The sequence below is a fragment of the Somniosus microcephalus genome, chromosome 2 (assembly GCF_052327205.1).
Source record: "Somniosus microcephalus isolate GS21.2 chromosome 2, FLI_Smic_1.0, whole genome shotgun sequence".
Classification (NCBI taxonomy): Eukaryota; Metazoa; Chordata; class Chondrichthyes; order Squaliformes; family Somniosidae; genus Somniosus; species Somniosus microcephalus.
The window spans coordinates 347766954-347788039 of NC_140988.1; the positions used below are offsets into that span (position 1 = coordinate 347766954).

Sequence of the window (21086 nt, forward strand, 5' to 3'; positions counted from 1 at the left end):
TGTGTATTGGAATGTATGGAATGTGTTGTGTGTAGGGCTCCGCCCATACCTGGCCTCTATGTAAGCCAGCTCAGTCTGGCCTCACAGCCAGTACTGCAGACCTCCAGGGAAGATACCTCTCTCCACTGCGTGTTATCTTCTAAGTTAATAAAAGCCTTGTTTTGTTTCGCTAACATCGAGTCTCAGGATTATTGAGGCACATCAATTTTATTAACTTATTTTTCAACACAATGGATCAACTCCTGAAACCCGAACGTTTGGATTTGGATCAGCATGCTCCGGACGCATCAGCACGCTTCGGACACTGGTTTATGTGTATGGAATTCTTCCTGGACAATTCCGCAGCCGTCAAAGACGCTACAGACGCTGCGAGTATGAAACTCAGAATTCTGCGGAATTGGGTAAGCCACCGGGTTTACCCCCTCATCCAAGACGCCGACACGTACCTGGCCGCCTGCGACATCTTAAAGGCGCATTACCAGCAGCCTGGGGAATCGGTGGAGGAGTTCCTAGGCACCCTGAAAATGCTTGGCAAAGACTGCAAGTGCCGAGATGTAAAAGCCGCAGTGTACACCGACGAGCTTGTTCGCGATGCCTTTATCACAGGCCTCAGCTCCACTTACATCCGGCAAAGACTGCTGGAAAAAACGGGATTGGACCTGAAACAGGCTGCGGACACCGCGCGATCCCTGGATGTGGCCCAGAGAAACTCGGACGCCTACTCTTCAGCCCGCGCCGTCCACGCCGCCACGTGTGCACCGCCATCTTGGAAGGCATCTTCCCCTCCCGGCAGCCCGACACCGTCGGGGCCCCGCTCTCCCCCCAGAAGCCCTACGACAGCCGCGACGCGTCGGGGACCCAACTGCTACTTCTGCGGGCAGCCAAAGCACACCAGAAACCTGTGCCCGGCGAAAGGCACCACCTGCTTTAAGTGCGGTAAGAAGGGGCACTTCGGGAAGGTGTGCAGAGGGAACCCCGCCGGAAAACCAAAACCCGCCACCGCCGCGTGTGCGCCGTGGGAGCGGCCATCTTGCCCGACCTCGTGGGGTCCGCCATCTTGTGAGCAGACAGCGCGGACGCCATCTTGTCTCGATCAGGGCCCTACAGTGGTATCGGTCACAGTGGACCAGACCAGGCCCCACCCGCTATCCAAATCAATGGTGGACATCGAGGTAAACGGGTGCGGGGTTAAATGTTTAATTGACAGTGGAAGCATGGAGAGTTTTATCCACCCGGAACTGGCACGACAACTCTCCCTAAAGGTGGTCCCTACTCGGGGTACCATCTCTATGGCTGATAAAACCCAGACATCGACCATTCTGGGTTACTGCACGGTACAATTGTCCGTTAACGGGACTGTATACGATAATTTTAAAGTATTAATCATGAAAAATCTATGCGCGAGCGTGATCTTGGGCCTGGATTTCCAGTGCAACCACCAAAGCATCACGCTCAAGTACGGTGGGTCCCAGCCGCCCCTCACAGTGTGCGGCCTGGCTACCCTGAAGGTAAAGCCACCTTCGCTATTCGCGAACCTTACCCCTAACTGCCGGCCAATAGCGACCAAAAGCAGGAGGTACAGCTGGGAGGACAGGCGGTTTATCGCAACCGAGGTAGACAGGCTCCTGAAAGAGCGCATTATTGAATGCAGCAATAGCCCGTGGCGCGCCCAAGTGGTGGTGGTAAGGGGTAGCGAGAAGAAACGGATGGTGATCGACTATAGCCAAACGATCAACAGGTACACCCAATTAGACGCCTACCCGCTACCCCGCATATCAGAAATGGTGAACCAAATCGCCCAATACCAGGTGTTCTCCACCATCGATCTCAAGTCAGCGTACCACCAGCTCCCTATCAGACCAGAGGACCGCCCGTACACCGCCTTCGAGGCGAACGGACGCCTCTACCAATTCCTCAGAGTCCCCTTTGGGGTGACGAATGGGGTCTCGGTCTTCCAGAGGGAGATGGATCGCATGGTCGATGACCACCACTTGCAGGCAACCTTCCCCTACCTCGACAACATCACCATCTGCGGTCACAACCAGCAGGATCACGACTCGAACCTCGAGAGGTTCCTGAAAACCGCACAAAAACTCAACCTCACCTACAACGAGGACAAGTGCGTTTTCAACACCACGCGCCTCTGCATACTAGGCAGCGTGGTGGAGAATGGGGAAATCGGACCAGACCCCGACCGATTGCGCCCCCTACGGGAGCTGCCCCTGCCCAACACTCCCAAAGCCCTGAAAAGGTGCCTGGGGTTATTTTCTTATTGTTCCCAATGGGTCCCCAACTACTCCGACAAAGCCCGCCCCCTCTTGAAAGCATCCTCTTTTCCGCTCTCTGCTGAGGCCCACGCCGCCTTCAAAAGCATTAAGCAGGATATTGAGCGGGCCACGCTACAGGCAGTGGACGAGAACACTCCATTTCAAGTGGAAAGTGATGCGTCTGACTTTGCCTTGGCGGCCACCCTCAACCAGGCGGGGCGGCCCGTAGCTTTCTTCTCGAGGACCCTCCAAGGGCCCGAGATCAGACACTCCTCCGTGGAAAAGGAGGCCCAAGCCATCGTGGAGGCAGTGCGCCACTGGCGCCACTACCTAGCCGGCAAACGCTTCACCCTACTTACCGACCAGCGGTCGGTAGCGTTTATGTTCAATAATAAACAGAGGGGGAAGATCAAAAATGATAAGATTCTTAGGTGGCGGATCGAGCTCTCCACCTTCGAGTATGACATCATTTACCGGCCAGGGGCCCTTAACGAATCCCCAGATGCCCTCTCACGAGGGATGTGTGCCAGCGCCACCGGGGATCGGCTACAGACCCTCCACAACGACCTCTGCCACCCAGGGGTCACGCGGCTGTTCCACTTCATAAAGTCCCGCAACTTACCCTACTCGATTGAGGAAGTTCGGTCTCTGACCAGGAACTGCCGCACTTGCGCTGAGTGCAAGCCTCGGTTCTACCACCCTGATAGAGCCCACTTAATCAAAGCTACACGGCCCTTTGAGCGGCTCAGCTTAGATTTCAAGGGCCCCCTCCCGTCCGTCGACCGCAATGTTTACTTCCTGAACATTGTGGACGAATACTCCCGGTTCCCATTCGCCTTCCTCTGCCCAGACATGACCAGCGCCACGGTCATTAAATGCCTCAACAGCCTGTTCTGCCTGTTCGGTATGCCGAGCTACATCCACACGGATAGGGGGGAGTCCTTCATGAGTGAAGAGCTACGCCAGTACATGCTGTCCAGGGGTATCGCCACGAGCCGTACCACCAGCTACAACCCCCGGGGTAACGGTCAAGTGGAGCGAGAGAACGGGACAGTATGGAAAGCAGTCACTCTAGCTCTAAGGACCAAGGGCCTCCCTATCTCCCGCTGGCAAGAATTCCTCTCAGATGTGCTCCATTCGATACAGTCGCTATTGTGTACTGCCACGCCTCATGAACGAATGTTTAGCTTCCCCCGGAAATCCACCTCAGGCGTATCCATGCCGTCATGGCTCTCCACCCCGGGTCCGGTATTCGTGCGAAGGCATGTGAGGGGCCATAAGACGGACCCTCTCGTGGAGCCAGTGCACCTACTCCACGCCAACCCCCAATACGCGTATGTCCGGCACGCCGACGGAAGGGAGGACACCGTGTCAATAAAAGACGTCGCCCCAGCCGGTAACGACAACAACCACGGCAATAGCAGCAACAACGACCACAGCAACTCTTACCCACCCACTACTCTTTCATCACCCCCGGAAGAACATCGACCAACGGCACCCCCACCAACTACCCCTTCAACAACCCTGGCGGCACCCCCGGCAGAGACCCAGGAGGCCACCGGGGACACCCAGCCGACACCCGCGACACCACAACAGCCACGTCGGTCGCAGAGGACTACCAAACCCCCGAACAGACTAAATCTATAGAAGGGGTGAATGTGATGAAATATTCCATTCATCACTGCCTGTGACTGTGGTTGGTTTCAGGTTCCCCCTTACCATTGTATTGCCTGTGACTGTGGTTGGTTTCAGGTTTCTCCTCACCATTGTATTGTGTATTGGAATGTATGGAATGTGTTGTGTGTAGGGCTCCGCCCATACCTGGCCTCTATGTAAGCCAGCTCAGTCTGGCCTCACAGCCAGTACTGCAGACCTCCAGGGAAGATACCTCTCTCCACTGCGTGTTATCTTCTAAGTTAATAAAAGCCTTGTTTTGTTTCGCTAACATCGAGTCTCGGGATTATTGAGGCACATCAGTACCATGGTGTTACGAGCACCAGTGAAACTGTACTCAAAAAGCACTTCCAGGCAAAATTGGAGGGTGAAGAACAACATACAAATGAGAGATGAAAATAAGCCCCACAATTTGATCAAAACTTGCTTAACAATTTTGAAGTGCATAAAAAAGGAGTTACAATTTTGAAAGTCTACTGGACATGCTATCAAAGACCATGTTTTCGCCACTTAATTCCTCTCTCCTGTCCCCTGTCTCTGACAGGAAGAAAGGTAGGCAAGTGACCTGTTTCCAGGTCCATGCCAATACTGTTCTCAAATGGTACAGTGGCTGCAATGTCCACTATCTACAACATGTACTGTAGCAAATCACCAAGGCTTCTTCGACATCACCTGCCAATCCTGTGGCCTCTACCACTTAGAAGGACAAGGACAGCAGGCACATGGATGGGAACACCACCACCTGCAAGTCACACACACTATCCTGACTTGCACATATATCGCCGTTCCGTCATCGTCATGGGGTCAAAATCCTGGAACTCCCTCCCTAACAGCATTGTGAATGTATCTTCACCACATGGACTGCAGTGGTTCAAGAAGGCAGCTCACCACCACCTTCTCAAGGGCAACTAGGAATGGACAATAAACGTTGGCCTTGCTAACGACGCTCATATCTCAAGAATTAAAAAAATATATAAATTAAACGAGTCAGCAGTGGGTTTTATATTTAGGATAGGAGTTAACAACAGTGAGACTGTCATTAGTAGAGAGCTGGAAATCAAGCAATGACATTAGTTTTAGATTAGCATTGAAAAATATGCCTTTCTCACGCAAGACGAGCAGACCTGGCAAGCATCACCCATTCTTTGTCCAGATTAAGATTTTTTTCCCCAGATTTTCTTTTTTATTTAAATTGGCCTGGGTTTTTAAATCAGGTTTTGCACCGTTCCCAGGAGATTACATGGCTCCGGGCAGGTAGGAAGTGTCTGTATCGCGATGCATAAAGCATCACAATTATATGGGACAGGCAAGACTCGAGTTCCACCCTGCATAGACTACCATATGCCAAAAACTCCACCACCCACATCCTATTCCTCACTATCCCACTGGCCTGCGCTGTTCCCCAACCCCTACTGCATCTAATTTAAAATCTTCATCCTTATTTACAAGTCCCGTTATAGCCTGACCCCTCTCTAACTCTGAAGCCTCCTCCAGCACTATGTACTGTAGCAGTGTGTGCCCTCTGTTTCTCCGTCTCCCTTTATGGGACAATGCGGCTGCAGAATGATTGCCATATTGGTCTAAACCACAGTTACTGCACTTCAGAAAGGAATTCGCTTTGAGGCTTTTGAGAGGTTCAATTACAATAAGACACTGTTTAAATCCAAGTATTTCATTTCTTCACGTGTAACCCTAGGCAGTAACTATCAGGAGAAACAACAGCTGACGCAAATTCAGTCCTCATCTACTGGATAGCTAGCAGGAATAGGAATCCTGCTTCATTTGCTCTCTCAAGCCAGAACAGCTGAAGCCAAGTTTAGTGCCTTGCCATCATTAGGGATTATATCAGCTAACTCAACACATACAAACCTGGAAGGTCACAGTGTTTGGTTCGCTTTGTCTTTACCAACAGTCATCAAGGGAGTTTGGCTTATATCTTAAAGTAGGACAGACAGACTTGCCTTTCTATAACACATTTAATGGCCTCAGGACTCCAAGGCACTTTACAGCCAATTAAGGAAAATGGGATTAGAATAGACAGGGCTTGATGGCCGGTGTGGACACGATGGGCTGAAGGGCCTCTTCCTGTGCTGTGTAACTCTAAGTACTTTTGAAGTGTAGTTACTGTTGTAATGTAGGAAACGTGGCAGCTAATTTGCACACAGCAAGGTCCCACAAACAGCAATGTAATAATGGCCAGATAATCTGTTTAAGTGATGTTGATTGAGGGACAAATATTGGCCCTGCTCTTCTTCGGAAATGCCACAAGGATCTTTTATATCCACTCGAGGGGGCAGGTGGGTTTAACATTTCATTCGAAAGACTGGGGACCTGAATAACACATTACACACCAGTGGATTGATGGGCCTGAACAACACATTACACACCAACAGACTGAAGAAGCTAAACACACACCAATGGTTGATGGACCAAGAATACCAACACCAATGGGCTAATGGACCTGGAACAATACAATACCAGTACACCGACAGGCCCAAAATGATACATTAAACAACAATGCGCCGATGGGGTTGCAACAATAGTCAAAAACCAATGTACTGAGGGACCTAATGCAGGCAGTTCCCCTTCTCATTATTGACAGTGACCATCTCAACCGAACTGGCTGACTGCCGGGCATTGTGACGTCACCTGACTGGCAGGCGAACGGCCCACTCCTGCGAGAGCTGGGGCTCCAGCGGACCAATAAGCAGTGGAAGGAGGCGGACCCTCCCTCAAGTTGGGTTACCCGGCGCAAACGGCTAACGACAGCGGGCGGACGTAACCGTGGGTTTCGCTGATCGGACGAAACCGGATTTAAGCCGCCCGCGTCTCGTTCAAAAACCATGCGACCGGGGAGTGTAAAAAAAAAACTTTTTTTCGCAGTCGTTCCTCGCTCTGCGCAATTACTCGGTTTGGGTGTATAATGTTTCTCGTGTGACAATCGGTAATTTTTTTTTTTAAAAAGAGAAACTCGTCGTTACCAAATCCTTGGGCGGCCGCTCCTGCGATCTGCCAAACAGCCCCATGACGAAATGTCGCTTCCACCGAGCTGGAGCTCAGCCTCGCTCTCACCCCGCCCCGTGCGAGCCACTTCCGGTTTCAAGACGTCAGACGCCACGGTCCCGTGTGTTCTGCACGGCTACCGCAGGGGCCGCTGTGGCGGAGGAACCAGTCAACAATGCACAAGGATCAGTCCCCGCCCTCTATTGCCTTTAAAAGCCTAACAATGTCACAAGAATTGGTCCAGGCAGCGGGCGGTCGAGGGGGTCGTCCAGCCAGATTGCCTCCCTCTCTTCCGCGGCCATGTTCGCGCCCGGGTGGCCCTGGAGATGGAGCACGCGGTGTCCGCCGGCGCGCTCGAGCACTTCCGTGCGCCGCGGGGACTGGAGTGCATAATTGGATTGGATAACCAAATTTTAATTTGATTTGTTAACATTTATTTAAAGTTCTATTAGTTACAGCTTATTTGTTTATTTTTTGATTGGTGCTACCAAAAGAGGAACAATGTCACAAGAGCCCTGCAGATGGGGAAGAGTGTCAACCAGAGTCTGCCGGATCTGCACAAACCCTCCACTGGGAGCGCCGACCAGATTTAGGAACAGCTTCTTCCCAAGGGCTGTCACCCTACTGAACTCCACAAATAAACTCTAAAGCCTGCACATCTGCCAATGCACTTTATTATGGTTATGTTTATGTTAATATACTACAAGCCAAATGTATGTTGAATGTTTAAATGTCTTAATCTAAATGTACACTCTCGGGAGCTGCAAGCCTACATTTCGTTGTAATGCACATGTGCAGTAACAATGACAATAAAAGTTGATTTGATTTGATTGATCTGTGTGAATTCTTGGAGACCCACTATCTGGATGAACAAGTGAAGACGACCAAGAAGCTTGTAGAGACTGGGACCCCTGCCTTGTCGGCATGAGGGCTTGTGACTTTGTACAAAGAGCTGAGACTTGAGCTCTGTAAATGTGATTTACTGTAAAATGTTCAAATTTTAAATTTATAAAAAAAACAATGTCACAAGAGCCCTGCAGATGGAGAAGAGTGTCAACTAGAGTCTGCCGGATCTGCACAAACCCTCCACTGGGAGTGCCGACCCTCATCTGTGTGAATTCCTGGAGACCCACTATCTGGATGAACAAGTGAAGACGACCAAGAAGCTTGGAGATCACATCATCAATTTGTAGAGACTGGGACCCCTGCCTTGTCGGCATGAGGGCTTGTGACTTTGTACAAAGAGCTGAGACTTGAGCTCTGTAAATGTGATTATGACTTGCGACATTGTTTTTTTTTAAATCACAATGATGTAAGATCGATTTAGGAATGGGCAAAGCCATTAATTAGTAGGTGCAATGCAGCAAGCAATTAGGAAGGCAAATAGCATGTTGGCCTTTATTAAGAACATAAGAATTAGGAGTAGGCCATTTGAGCCTTTATTTTTATATTCAAACCTGGGATGTGGGCGTCGCTGGCAAGGCCAGCATTTATTGCCCACCCCTAATTGCCTGTGAGAAGGTGGTGGTGAGCTGCCTTCTTGAACTGCTGCAGTTTGCATGGTGAAGAAACTCCCACAGTGCTGTTAGGTAGGGAGTTCCAGGAATTTGACCCAGTGACTATGAAGGAACAGTGATATATTTCCAAGTCAGGATAGTGTGTGACTTGGAGGGGAACTTGGAGGTGGTGGTGTTCCCATGCAGCTGCTCCGCCATTCACTAAGATCATGGTTGATCGTCGACCTCAACTCCACTTTCCCACCCAATCCCTTGATAACCCCAGAGTATAAGGAGAGATTGGGTCGATTGGGCTTATACTTGCTGGAGTTTAGAAGAATGAGAGGGGATCTCATTGAAACTTTTAAAATTCTAACAGGACTAGACAGACTAGATGCAGGAAGCGTGTTCCTGATGGCGGGGGAGTCCAGAACCAGGGGCCTCAGTCTAAAGATAAGGGGTAAGCCATTTAGGACTGAGATGAGGAGGAATTTCTTCACCCAGAAAGCGGTGAACCTGTGGAATTCTCTACCACAGAAGGCAGTGGAGGCCAATTCATTAAATATATTCAAGAAGGAGTTATATATATATTTTTTTAATTCATTGATGGGATGTGGGCGTCGCTGGCTAGGCCTGCATTTAGTGCCCATTCCAATTTCCCTTGAGAAGATGGTGGTGAGCCGCCGCCTTGAACCGCTGCAGTCCATATGGTGTAGGTACACCCACAATGCTGTTAGGAAGGGAGTTCCAGGATTTTGGCCCAGCGACAGTGAAGGAACGGCGATACAGGTCCAAGTCAGGATGGTGTGTGGCTTGGAGGGGAACTTGTAGGTGGTGATGTTCCCATGCATCTGCTGCCCTTGTCCTTCTAAGTGGTAGAGGTTGTGGGTTTGGAAGGTGCTGTTGAAGGAGCTTTGGCGAGTTGCTGCAGTGCATCTTGTAGATGGTACACACTGCAGCCACAGTGCGCCGGTGGTGGAGGGAGTGAATGTTGAAGGTGGTGGATGGAGTGCCAATCAAGCGGGCTGCTTTATCCTGAATGGTGTCGAGCTTCTTGAGTGTTGTTGGAGCTGCACTCATCCAGGCAAGTGGAGAGTATTCTATCACACTCCTGACTTGTGCCTTGTAGATGGTGGAAAGGCTTTGGGGAGTCAGGAGGTGAGACACTCTCCGCAGAATTCCCAGCCTCTGGCCTGCTCTTGTAGCCACAGTATTTATATGGCTGGTCCAGTTCAGTTTCTGATCAATGGTAACCCCCAGGATGTTGATAGTGGGGGATTCAGCGATGGTAATGCCATTGAATGTCAAGGGGAGATGGTTAGAGTCTCGCTTGTTGGAGATGGTCATTGCCTGGCACTTGTGTGGTGCGAATGTTACTTGCCACTTGTCAGCCCAAGTCTGAATGTTGTCCAGGTCTTGCTGCATATGGACACGGACGGCGTCAGTATCTGACGAGTCTCGAATGGTGCTGAACAGTGTGCAATCATCAGCGAACATCCCCACTTCTGACCTTATGATGGAGGGAAGGTCATTGATGAAACAGCTGAAGATGGTTGGGCCTAGGACACTGCCCTGAGGAACTCCTGCAGTGATGTCATGTGATTGAGATTTCTTAAGGCTAAAGGGATATGGGGAGAAGTAAGGGACAAGGTACTGAATTTGGATGATCAGCCATGATCTCATTGAATGGCAGAGCAGGTTCGAGGGGCCGAATGGCCTACTCCTGCTCCTATCTTCTATGTTTCTATGAGTCCAAAATTCTATCTATCTCATCCTTGAATATACTTAACGACTCAGCATCCACAGCTCTTGGGGGAGAGGATTCCAAAGATTGCAAGAGTAAGGAAGTTTTGCTGCAGTTTTACAGAGCTTTGGTGAGACCACACCTGGAGTACTGTGCACAGTTTTGGTCTTGCCTAAGGAAGGATATACTTGCCTTAGAGGTGGTGCAATGAAGGTTCATCACATTGATTTCTGGGATGAGAGAGTTGTGCTATGAGGAGAGATTGAGTAGAATGGTCCTATACTCTCTGGAGTTTAGAAGAATGAGAGGTGATCTCCTTGAAACATATAAGATTCTATGGGGAATTTACAGGATAGATGCTGGGAGGATGTTTCCCCTAGCTGGAGACTCTAGAACCAGGGGGCATAGTCTCAGGTTAAGGGATAGACCATTTAAGGCTGAGATGAGGAGACATTTCTTCACTCAGAGGGTTGTGAATCTTTGGAATTCTCTGTGAATTGAGTACATTCAAGGCTAAGATCGATAGACTGAGAGTGGGAGAGGCGGACCTGCGAGAGGAGAGAGAGAAGTAAAAAGTAATCGAAGTGTGACGTCACCAGAAAGCCGGTAAGTGATTGGTTGGTGAGTAATTCTCTCTTTCTCACTTTTTTCCAAAATTAAATTGTGTGGTTTATAGTTTCTAAGGTCTCTGTTGTGTAGCGGGGACTGCTGGTAAACAAGGGCCCTTGAGTTTATCATTTAATTATAGTATAATTGGTGGGATTGATTTGATTTAATTTAATTTGAATTAATTAAAGGGTAAGTCATGGCAGTACAGCTTGGCGCCGTGGTATGCTCCTCCTGCACTATGTGGGAAATCAGGGACACTTCCTGTGTCCCCGACGACCATGTGTGCGGGAAGTGCATCCAGCTGCAGCTACTGACAGACCGCATTGCGGCGCTGGAGCTGCGAATGGATACATACTGGAGCATTGGTGATGCTGAGGACATCGTGGAAAGCACGTTTAATGAGTTGGTCACACCGCAGGTAAAGGCTGCACAGGCAGGAAGGGAATGGGTGACCGCCAGGCAGAGTAGTAGGCTCAGGCAGGTAGTGCAGGGGTCCCCTGTGACCATCCCCATCTCAAACAGATATACCGCTTTGGATATTGTTGGGGAGGATACTTATCGGGGGAAGGCAGCAGCAGCGAACTTCCTGGCACCATGGGTGGTTCTGCTGCACAGGACGGGAGGGAAAAAGAGGGATAGAGCTATAGTAATAGGGGAATCTATTGTAAGGGGAATAGATAGGCGTTTCTGCGGCCGCAAACCAGACTCCATGATGGAATGTTGCCTGCCTGGTGCAAGGGTCAAGGATGTCTCAGAGCGGCTGCAGAGCATTTTGGAAGGGGAGGGTGAACAGCTAGTTGTCGTGGTGCATACAGGTACCAACGATATAGGTAAAAACTGGGATGAGGTCCTAAAAGCTGAATATAGGCAGTTAGGAGGTAAATTTAAAAAATAGGACCTCAAAAGGTAGTAATCTCAGGATTGCTACCAGTGCCACGTGCTAGTCAGTGTAGAAATAGAAGGATATTTCAGATGAATACATGGCTAGAGGAATGGTGCAAGGGGGAAGGATTCAAATTCCTGGGACATTGGAACCGGTTCTGGGGGAGGTGGGACCAGTACAAACCGGACGGTGTGCACCTGGGCAGGGCCGGGACCAATGTCCTAGGGGGAGTGTTTGCTAGTGCTCTGGGGGAGGGTTTAAACTAAAATGGCAGGGGGTTGGGAACCTGAGCAGGGAGACGGAGGAAAGGGAAACAAGGATAGAAGCAAAAGACAGGAAGGAGAAAAGCAAAGGTGGCAGTCAGAGAAATCAAGGGTTTAAATCAAACATGGCCACAGTAAATAGTGTTTAAAAAAAACAAGCCTGAAGGCTTTGTGTCTTTAATGCGAGGAGCATCCGTAATAAGGTGGATGAATTAGCTGCGCAAATAGAGGTAAATGGATATGATATGATTGGGATTATGGAAACATGGCTCCAGGGTGGCCAAGGCTGGGAACTCAACATCCAGGGGTATTCAATATTCAGGAAGGACAGGCAAAAAGGAAAAGGAGGTGGGGTAGCATTGCTGGTTAAAGAGGGGATTAACACAATTGTAAGGAAGGATATTAGCTCTGATGACGTGGAATCTGTATGGGTAGAACTGAGAAATACTAAGGGGCAGAAAACGTTAGTGGGAGTGGTATACAGACCCCCAAACAGTAATGCGGAGGTTGGGGATGGCATTAAATGGGAAATTAGAGACGCGTGCAATAAGGGCACAGCAGTTATCATGGGTGACTTTAATCTACATATAGATTGGGCTAACCAAATTAGTAACAATACTGTGGAGGAGGAATTCCTAGAGTGTATACAGGATGGTTTCCTGGACCAATATGTCGAGGAACCAACTAAAGACCAGGCCATCTTAGACTGGGTATTATGTAATGAGAAAGGATTAATTAGCAATCTTATTTTTCGAGGCCCCCTTGGGGCAGAGCGATCATAATATGATAGAATTCTTCATTTAAGATGGAGAGTGAAGTAGTTGACTCAGAGACTAGGGTCCTGAATTTAAATAAAGGAAACTACGATGGTATGAGGCGCGAGTTGGGTAGGATTGATCCCACCACCAAATACATATTCCTTTCCTCTCCCCACTCTGCTCTCTGCGATGATTGTTCCCTCTGTGATTCACTCTTAAACCACCCCTACAGGTTCACTCTTAAATCCCCCCTACTGCTGTGTCAGTGACGTTTGGGATTCCCAACTTGACATGTAAATCATAGTCATCAAAGTATTTGACTCAGAGACTAGGGTCCTGAATTTAAATAAAGGAAACTATGATGGTATGAGGCGCGAGTTGGCTAGGATGGATTGGGGAATGTTACTTAATGGGTTGACTGTGGATAGGCAATGGCAAACATTTAAAGATCGCATGGATGAACTACAGAATTTGTTCATCCCTGTTTGGCATAAAAATTAAACAAAAAAGGTGACTCAACCGTGGCTAACAAGGGAAATTAGGGATAGCATAAGATCCAAGGAGAGGACGTATAAATTGACCAGGAAAAGCAACAAACCTGAGGATTGGGAGCAGTTTAGGATTCATCAAAGGGATTAATTAAGAGGGGGAAAATAGAGTATGAGAGTCAGCTTGCAGGGAACATAAAAACTGACTGTAAAAGCGTCTATAGATAAGTGAAGAGAAAAAGATTGGTGAAGTCAAACGTAGGTCCCTTGCAGTCAGAATCAGGGGAATTTATAATGGGGAACAAAGAAATGGCAGACCAATTAAATACATACTTTGCTTCTGTCTTCACAAAGGAGGACACAAATAACCTCCCAGAGATGTCGGGGAACGTGCGGTCTAATGAGAGGGAGGAACTGAATGAAATCAGTATTTGTAGGGAAATGGTGTTAGGGAAATTGATGGGATTGAAGGCCGATAAATCCCCAGGGCCTGATAATCTACATCCTAGGGTATTTAAGGAAGTGGCCCAAGAAATAGTAGATGCATTGCTGGTCATCTTCCAAAATTCTATAGACTCTGGAACAGTTCCCATGGATTGGAGGGTAGCTAATGTAACCCCACTATTCAAAAAAGGTGGTAGAGAGAAAACGGGGAATTATAGACCGGAAAGCCTGACATCGGTACTGGGGAAAATGCTAGAGTCCATTATAAAAGATGTAATAGCAGAGCACTTGGGAAACAGTGACAGGATCGGACAAAGTCAACATGGATTTACAAAAAGTAAATCATGCTTGACTAATCTACTGGAATTTTTTGAGGATGTAACTGGTAAAATAGATAAGGGAGAACCAGTGGAGGTAGTGTATTTGGACTTTTAGAAGGTTTTTGATAAGGTCCCGCATAAGAGATTAGCGTGTAAAGTTAAAGCACATGGGATTGGGGATAAGGTACTGACTTGGATAGAGAACTGGTTGGCAGACAGGAAGCAAAGAGTTGGAATAAACGGGTCTTTCTCCGAGTGGCAGGCAGTGACTAGTGGGGTACCGCAGGAATCGGTGCTAGGACCTCAGCTATTCAGAATATATATTAATGATCTAGACGAGGGAACTAGATGTAATATCTCCAAGTTTGCAGACGACACAAAGCTGGGTGGGCGTGTGTGCTGTGAGGAGGATTTCGACAGGTTGGGTGATTGGGCAGATGCATGGCAGATGCAGTATAATGTGGATAAATGCGAGGTTATCCACTTTGGTGGCAAAAACAAGAAGGCAGATTATTATCTGAATGGCAATAGATTGGGAGAAGGGGAAGTGCAACGAGACCTGGGTGTCCTTGTGCACCCAGTTGCTGAAGGTAAGCATGCAGGTGCAGCAGGCGGTTAAGAAGGCAAATGGTATGTTGGCCTTCATAGCGAGAGAATTCGAGTACAGGAGCAAGGATGTCTTGCTGCAGTTGTACAGGGCCTTGGTGAGACCACACCTTGAGTATTGTGTGCAGTTTTGGTCGCTTTATCTGAGGAAGGATGTACTTGCCATGGAGGGAGTGCAGCGAAAATTCACCAGACTGATACCTGGGATTGCAGGAATGACTTATGAGGAGAGATTGGGTCGATTGGGCTTATATTCGCTGGAGTTTAGAAGAATGAAAGGGGATCTCATTGAAACTTATAAAATTCTAACAGGACTAGACAGACTAGATGCAGGAAGGATGTTCCCGATGGCGGGGGAGTTCAGAACCAGGGGTCACAGTCTAAGGATAAGGGGTAAGTCATTTAGAACAGAGATGAGGAGGAATTTCTTCACCCAGAGAGTGGTGAACCTGGGGAATTCTCTACCACAGAAGGCAGTTGAGGCCAATTCATTAAATATATTCAAGAAGGAGTTAGGTATATTTCTTAAGGCTAAAGGGATATGGGACGAAAGCAGGGACAGGGTACTGAATTTGGATGATCAGCCATGATCGCATTGAATGGCGGAACAGGCTCGAGGGGCCAAATGGCCTACTCCTGCTCCTATCTTCTATGTTTCTATGTTTCAGCCAGCTTTACCTAGCTTGGCATTTGTTTAGGTTTCAATATGACTCAGGAACAGAGGCAAGCAGAGATTATAATTCCTCCTTTCTTTATTTAAATTATGCAATATGATTCTCTTTACAATTCTTTTATACTCTTATTCTATAAATAGCAAGTAGTTAGTTAATCATTGTACTAAAATATTGTATACGCTTATTTTCACTTCCTTCAATGGATTTGGGTCCTTCCACCAGAACAGCCTGTTGACCGTCCTCATCTTTAACCAGCATGACTTGTTTTTGGATTTCCAGCGCCTCTTCATTGTTCTCTTGATGCGCTTTCTTCTGCATTTTCTCCTCTATTTATACCCAAGTTGTTTACAACAACTTCTACTCAAAATAAACATCCAGTTTCAATAATTTCAACAAGTAATAAAAGCATTTATATAGCGCCTTTCACAACTTCAGAACACCCCAAAGCACTTTACAGCCAATGAAGTACTTCTGAATTGTAGTCACTGTTGTAATGTAGGAAATGCAGCAGCCAATTTGCGCACAGTAAGATTTCCCAAACAGCAATGAGATAATGACCAGGTAATCTTATTTTTTAGTGGTGTTGGTTGAGGGATAAATATTGGCCAGGACACTGTATCCTGTAACCCTCTTGTCTGAACACAATGGTAAATGGGTACATTTTGAAAGGAGTAAGCAAGCTCCTTAGGGGGCTCATATACACAAACGTTTAAAAGTGAGGAAAAAATAGGAACGCTGTGATAAAGACATATGGATTCCTTGCTTTTATAAATAGGGGTATGAATACAAAAGTAAAGATAATGCTAATCATTGCTTAGGAAGTGGTTAGAATATTCTGTCCAGTTTTGGGTGCCTTCATTTAGGAAGGATGTCAAGGCCATGGAAAAGCTGCAAAAGTTATCCATTAAGACGACACCAGGGATGAGGCTTTAGTTATGAAGAGATAAACTGGGATGCTTTTTATTGGAACAAAGAAGCGATATAATTGAGTAGTTCAAAATTATGAGAGGGTTTGATAAGGCAAATGAGGAAAAGCTATTTTCACTGGTCAGTGAGAAAGTACCGAGAGGACATAAATTTAAGATCACCAGAAAAGAACAAAGAGGTGGGACATATTCTATTATACAGTGGTCGTTAGGACACAGAATATCATAGAATTATACAATAGAATCATAGAATCTTACAGCACTGAAGGAGGCCATTCAGCCCATCATGCCTGTGCCAGATCTTGGAATTTAGTCCCACCCTAGCTTTTTCCCAATATACCCTGCAAATTAGTCGTCTTCAAGTACATGTCCAATTGTCATCTGAAAGTTGCTATGGAATCTGATTCCTAACAGAAACAATGGTTGAAGCAGACTCCATAACAGCTTTTTGAAAGCTAAGTGGATAAATATTTGACAATGAAAAATTTAAAAGGTTATGGAGAAAGAGCAGGGGAATAGCATGAAGTGCAACGCTTTTTCAGAGAGCTGGCACAGGCACAATCCTTCTGCATTGTTAATTTTTATGCTTCAAGGAGGTCTCTAACTTTATAAGTAGTCATACACTGTGAGTACAACTGTAGATCTGAAAGTCCATTTGTTTATCAACATTGTAGGTCAAATAACAGGAAAGGTAGAGGTCAGTGTTTTGGACATGAGGCGATGGTCTCTCAATTTCCTGTCAGCTGTGGCTCAGTGGCAGTACTCCTGCCTCTGAGTCAGAAGATTGTGGGTTCAAGCCCTACTCAATAACAACTTGTATTTCTATAACGCCGGTAATATAGTAAAGCGTCCCAAGGCGCTTCACAGGAGTGTTATAAAACAGAACTTGACACCGAGCCACAGAAGGACAAATTAGGGCAGAAGACCAAAAGCTTGGTCAAAGAAGTAGGTTTTAAGGAGCATCTTAAAGGAGGAAAGAGAGGCAGCGAGGCGGAGTGGTTTAGGGAGGGAATTCCAGAGCTTAGGGTCTTGGCAGCTGAAGGCACGGCCACCAATGGTTGAACGATTAAAATCAGGGATGCTGAAGAAGCCAGAATTAGAGGAGTGGGGGGGGCGGTGGTGTTGTGGGGCTAGAAGAGATTACAGAGATAGGGAGGGGCGAGGCCATGGAGGGATTTGGAAAACCAGGATGACATTTTAAAATCGAGGTGTTGCTTAACCAGGTGCCAATATAGGTCAGCGAGCACAGGGGTGGTGGGTGAACGGGACTTGGTGTGAGTTAGGACATGAATTACTCCAGAGACTTGAGCACATAATCTAGGCTAATACATCAATTAGGGAGTGCTGTACTGCTGGATGCACCATCTTTTGGATGAGCTATTAAAACAAGGCCCCATCTGCTCTCACGGGTGGATGTAAAAGATCTCGTGGCACTATTCAAAGAGGAGCTGTGGAGTTGTCCTGGTCAATATTTATCTCTTGACCAACATCACTAACACAGATTATCTGGTCATTTATCTCAGTACATTTTGGTAATTGGTACCTTGCTGTGTGCAAATGGCTGCTGTATGTCCCTACATTACAACAGTGACTACTCTTCAAAAGTACTTAATTGGCTGTAAAGCACTTTGGGGTGTCGTGAAATGCGCTATATAAATACAAGTTCTTCTTTACTTAGTCCTTTGTAGAAATTCTGTTGCATTCTCTCACCAACTAAATTTCTTGTATTTTCACGCACTACACAGCACAATAAATGCAGTGTTTACAATTCAGGTTTCCTCAGTTGTAATGCTATGTACATATAGGACATTAGATAACTTGACTTTTTTTCTGTTCATTATGATCAGTCTGTTAAGTATGACTTCTCACTTTACAATTCTAAATCCTTTGTAAATGTGAAACAAATATTTGTATGGGTTCAAGATGACCTCTATTATTCAACAGCAAATTGGGCACAGTAAATACCTTATTGTTCAGCTGCTGGCAAAAATACTAAGTGCAGCAAACTGCACCTTCAAATATTGTGTGTAGGTAGCTGATTAGTCAGTGAACTGATGCTGTTGTGGTGTTTTTCCTCACATATTTCTTTCCTTTTCTCTACTCCTAGCTTTCAAACAACACACCAAAACACACGCTACACAAAATTCATTAATCTCATCGCAGTTTGTGAATTATGCTCCGTGCAAAAGGGCTGACATGACACTGCACTTCAAAGTAATTCTTTGTATATGACTTGCTTTCAGACATGATAAGGCACTGTATAAATGTAAGCCATTCCTTTCTTTCTTTTCCTCTTCTCCTGAAGATACTGACTACTGTATTGTTATGGAATGATTCCACAGGCATTTACAGCCTCTGGTAACCCAAGTGACCCTTCTTCTGTAAGCCTGACAGTGATTGTCAATAAAAAAAATGTTATTCGTTCCTGGGATGTGGGCGTCACTGGTAAGGCCAGCATTTATTGCCCATCCCTAATTGCCCTGGAGAAGTTGGTGGTGAGCCGCCTTCTTGAATACAACTGAGTGACTTGCTAGGCCATTTCAGAGGGAGGTTAAGAGTCAACCACATTGCTGTGGGTCTGGAGTCACATATAGGCCAAACCGGATAAGGACGGCAGATTTCCTTCCTTAAAGGACATTAATGAACCAGATGGGTTTTTACAACAATCCATAGTTTCATGGTCACCATTACTGATACTAACTTTTTATTCCAGATTTATTTAATTAATTGAATTTAAATTCACCAGCTGCGGTGCTGGGACATATTTGAACTCATGTCTCTGGGTCATTAGTCCAGGCCTCTGGATTACTTGTCCAGTAACAAAACCGTTATGCTACTGTACCCCATTTGACCATGGCTTGCATTGTAACCAAGCCTAAACCTGCTGTCACCTCAAGGTTGTGCATGTGCACTTTCCAACAGGGGCACTGGATAGTAATTAGGAATAGGAACTCTTGCTGACTTTTTCTCTTTTTCGCCCAGGAGCACTGCAACCAATCAGTGTCTGACTGCTGCCCCAGCTGAGATTAATTAAGTGAATACAAACCAAGGGCTGGATTTTCATTCAGGAGTCGGGTTGGAGGCGGGACTACAACTTTCGGGGTTGTAGTCCCGCCTCCATCGAGATGCAGCCAATCCACGCGATTTTAACTTGATTGAACCCAGCGGGCTCAGCAGGCCAATTAAGGGCCACCCGGCAACAGGTGACGTCACAGACTGAAATTTCATCTGTCAAGACGTTTTGACAGATGAAATATCCATGTTTTACAGCTGTTTGAAGCTGTCAAACACTGACAGTCTTACTTCTAACATGAGTCCTTCTCCACAGACTCAGTTAGAAATCTCTCCTGCACAGAAAGCTGCAGGCTGTCACTTTTGACTGTTCGCAGCCATTCTGCTTTCTGTGCCGGTGAGAGACTCCCCGAACCTAAAGGAAGGAAGGCTGAAAAGGTAAGAAAAGGTCATTTACACTTCTTTAATCACTTTAGACACACCAAACACACTTACCTTTGCACTCATGCACACATCTCGACCCCTCCAAGTCCTTCAACCTGACGGCCCGACTCCTCCAACTTGGCGTGGTTTGAAGCCGTCGGGAATCCCACAGTTCAAGCTTAAAAATAGGGATTAGGCTAAAAACTGCCTGTTAACTACCTGTTAACAGGCAGTTAATTGGCACTAATCCCTTCCCGCCTCGGGGAGGCAGTGCAGGGCGGGTACCCGCTTCCTTTGAAACTGGCATGGAGGCGGGTTGGGGGCGGGATGGAGTCGGGACCCCCGATTTCGGGATTTTAGCCCCCCGCACGCCTCCAATCCGACTCCACGGCACACTGAAAATCGAGCCCCAAGAGTCAGACCTAGGACTTCACCATCCACTTTGCCACCCTCGTCAGCCATCCGGACACGCCTTGGTGCACCATCTTGCCGTCCGGAGGAGGCGGGGTCCCCAATGGAAGGCTCACTACACGGGAGTCCTCCCTTTATCTATTGGGAACTAGGCCTGGAGAGTGTTGCATGGGGCAGTCCCGTGCAAAAAGATATTAAGTTGGTTCATGGACTCCCAGGCCGCCTGCATTTTCTACGGTCTGGAGGAGTCCGTGTTCCATGTTTATGCTGAATGTGAGAGGTTGCAGGTCCTCTTCCACTAGTTGAAGGGGCTGCTCTTCGATTTTTGGTTGCACTTCAGTTCCACGCTCCTGGTCTTTGGTCACCCGGTCGGGGAGGGGGCGGGGTCGGGTGAGCGGGCAGGTCGGGGGACCTCCTCGTAGGACTGCTCCTGGGTTTGGCCAAGGTGGCCATAAAAAGGTCCAGGCAGCGGGCGGTCATGGGGGTCGTTCGGCCTGACTGCCTGCCTGCCTCTCTTCCACAGCTACGTTCGTGCCCGGGTGGCCCTGGAGATGGAGCACGCGGTGTCCACCGGTACGACCGAGGCCTTCCGCGACCGATGGGACTGGAGTGCATCATCACCCCTGGGCATAGCATTTTAATTAAATTTGTTACGGTTCCTCGAAACTTTTTTGTTAAGTTACAGTTTTTATTGGTTGTGCCCCTTTAGAAAGGGGGCACATGCTTGACTTGTAACAGGCAATTGCTAGTATCAAAACGAGTCAGACCTGGAACCTTCTGATCTGTATAGTTCCGTTGCACATTATGCAGAGAATGTACCAACTGACCATTAGGGGAATTCACCATAAATTTATTGTGCTATCCTAATATCTTTCTGTATGAAATAATAGTTCCACTTTTACCTCACTGCAATTTTCAGAAGTCTGTGCTTGAGATGACAGAGAAAAAAATTGTACATCCTACTGAGCACCTCTCTCCTGTACAGCAGTTTACCACCCAATGTTCTAACTGGCAAAGTACATTTACTGGGAAAGTAAAGCACTATCCCATTCATAATGCATTTAATTTACTAGACCAATTATTTG

The 21086-nt window shown here is 47.2% G+C and overlaps 1 protein-coding gene and 1 long non-coding RNA gene across 3 annotated transcripts in view; one reads left to right on the forward strand and one right to left on the reverse strand.

The window, feature by feature from the left end:
- Positions 1-21086, reverse strand: part of LOC147123667 (charged multivesicular body protein 3) — a 113927-nt gene that overhangs the window by 23723 nt on the left and 69118 nt on the right. The window contains exon 1 of one of the 2 annotated variants that reach the window (XM_085975500.1): positions 6923-7090. The exons of the other annotated variant lie outside the window; for it this stretch is intronic. Coding sequence (XP_085831626.1) covers positions 6923-6967 — 45 coding nt within the window. The 5' untranslated portion in view covers positions 6968-7090. Of the gene's footprint in view, positions 1-6922; positions 7091-21086 lie in introns of those variants that run through there. 2 annotated transcript variants of the gene reach the window in all.
- Positions 6607-7774, forward strand: LOC147123668 (uncharacterized). The gene is made up of 2 exons (XR_015074984.1): positions 6607-6885; positions 7439-7774. It is a non-coding gene; the product is annotated as an uncharacterized LOC147123668 (long non-coding RNA).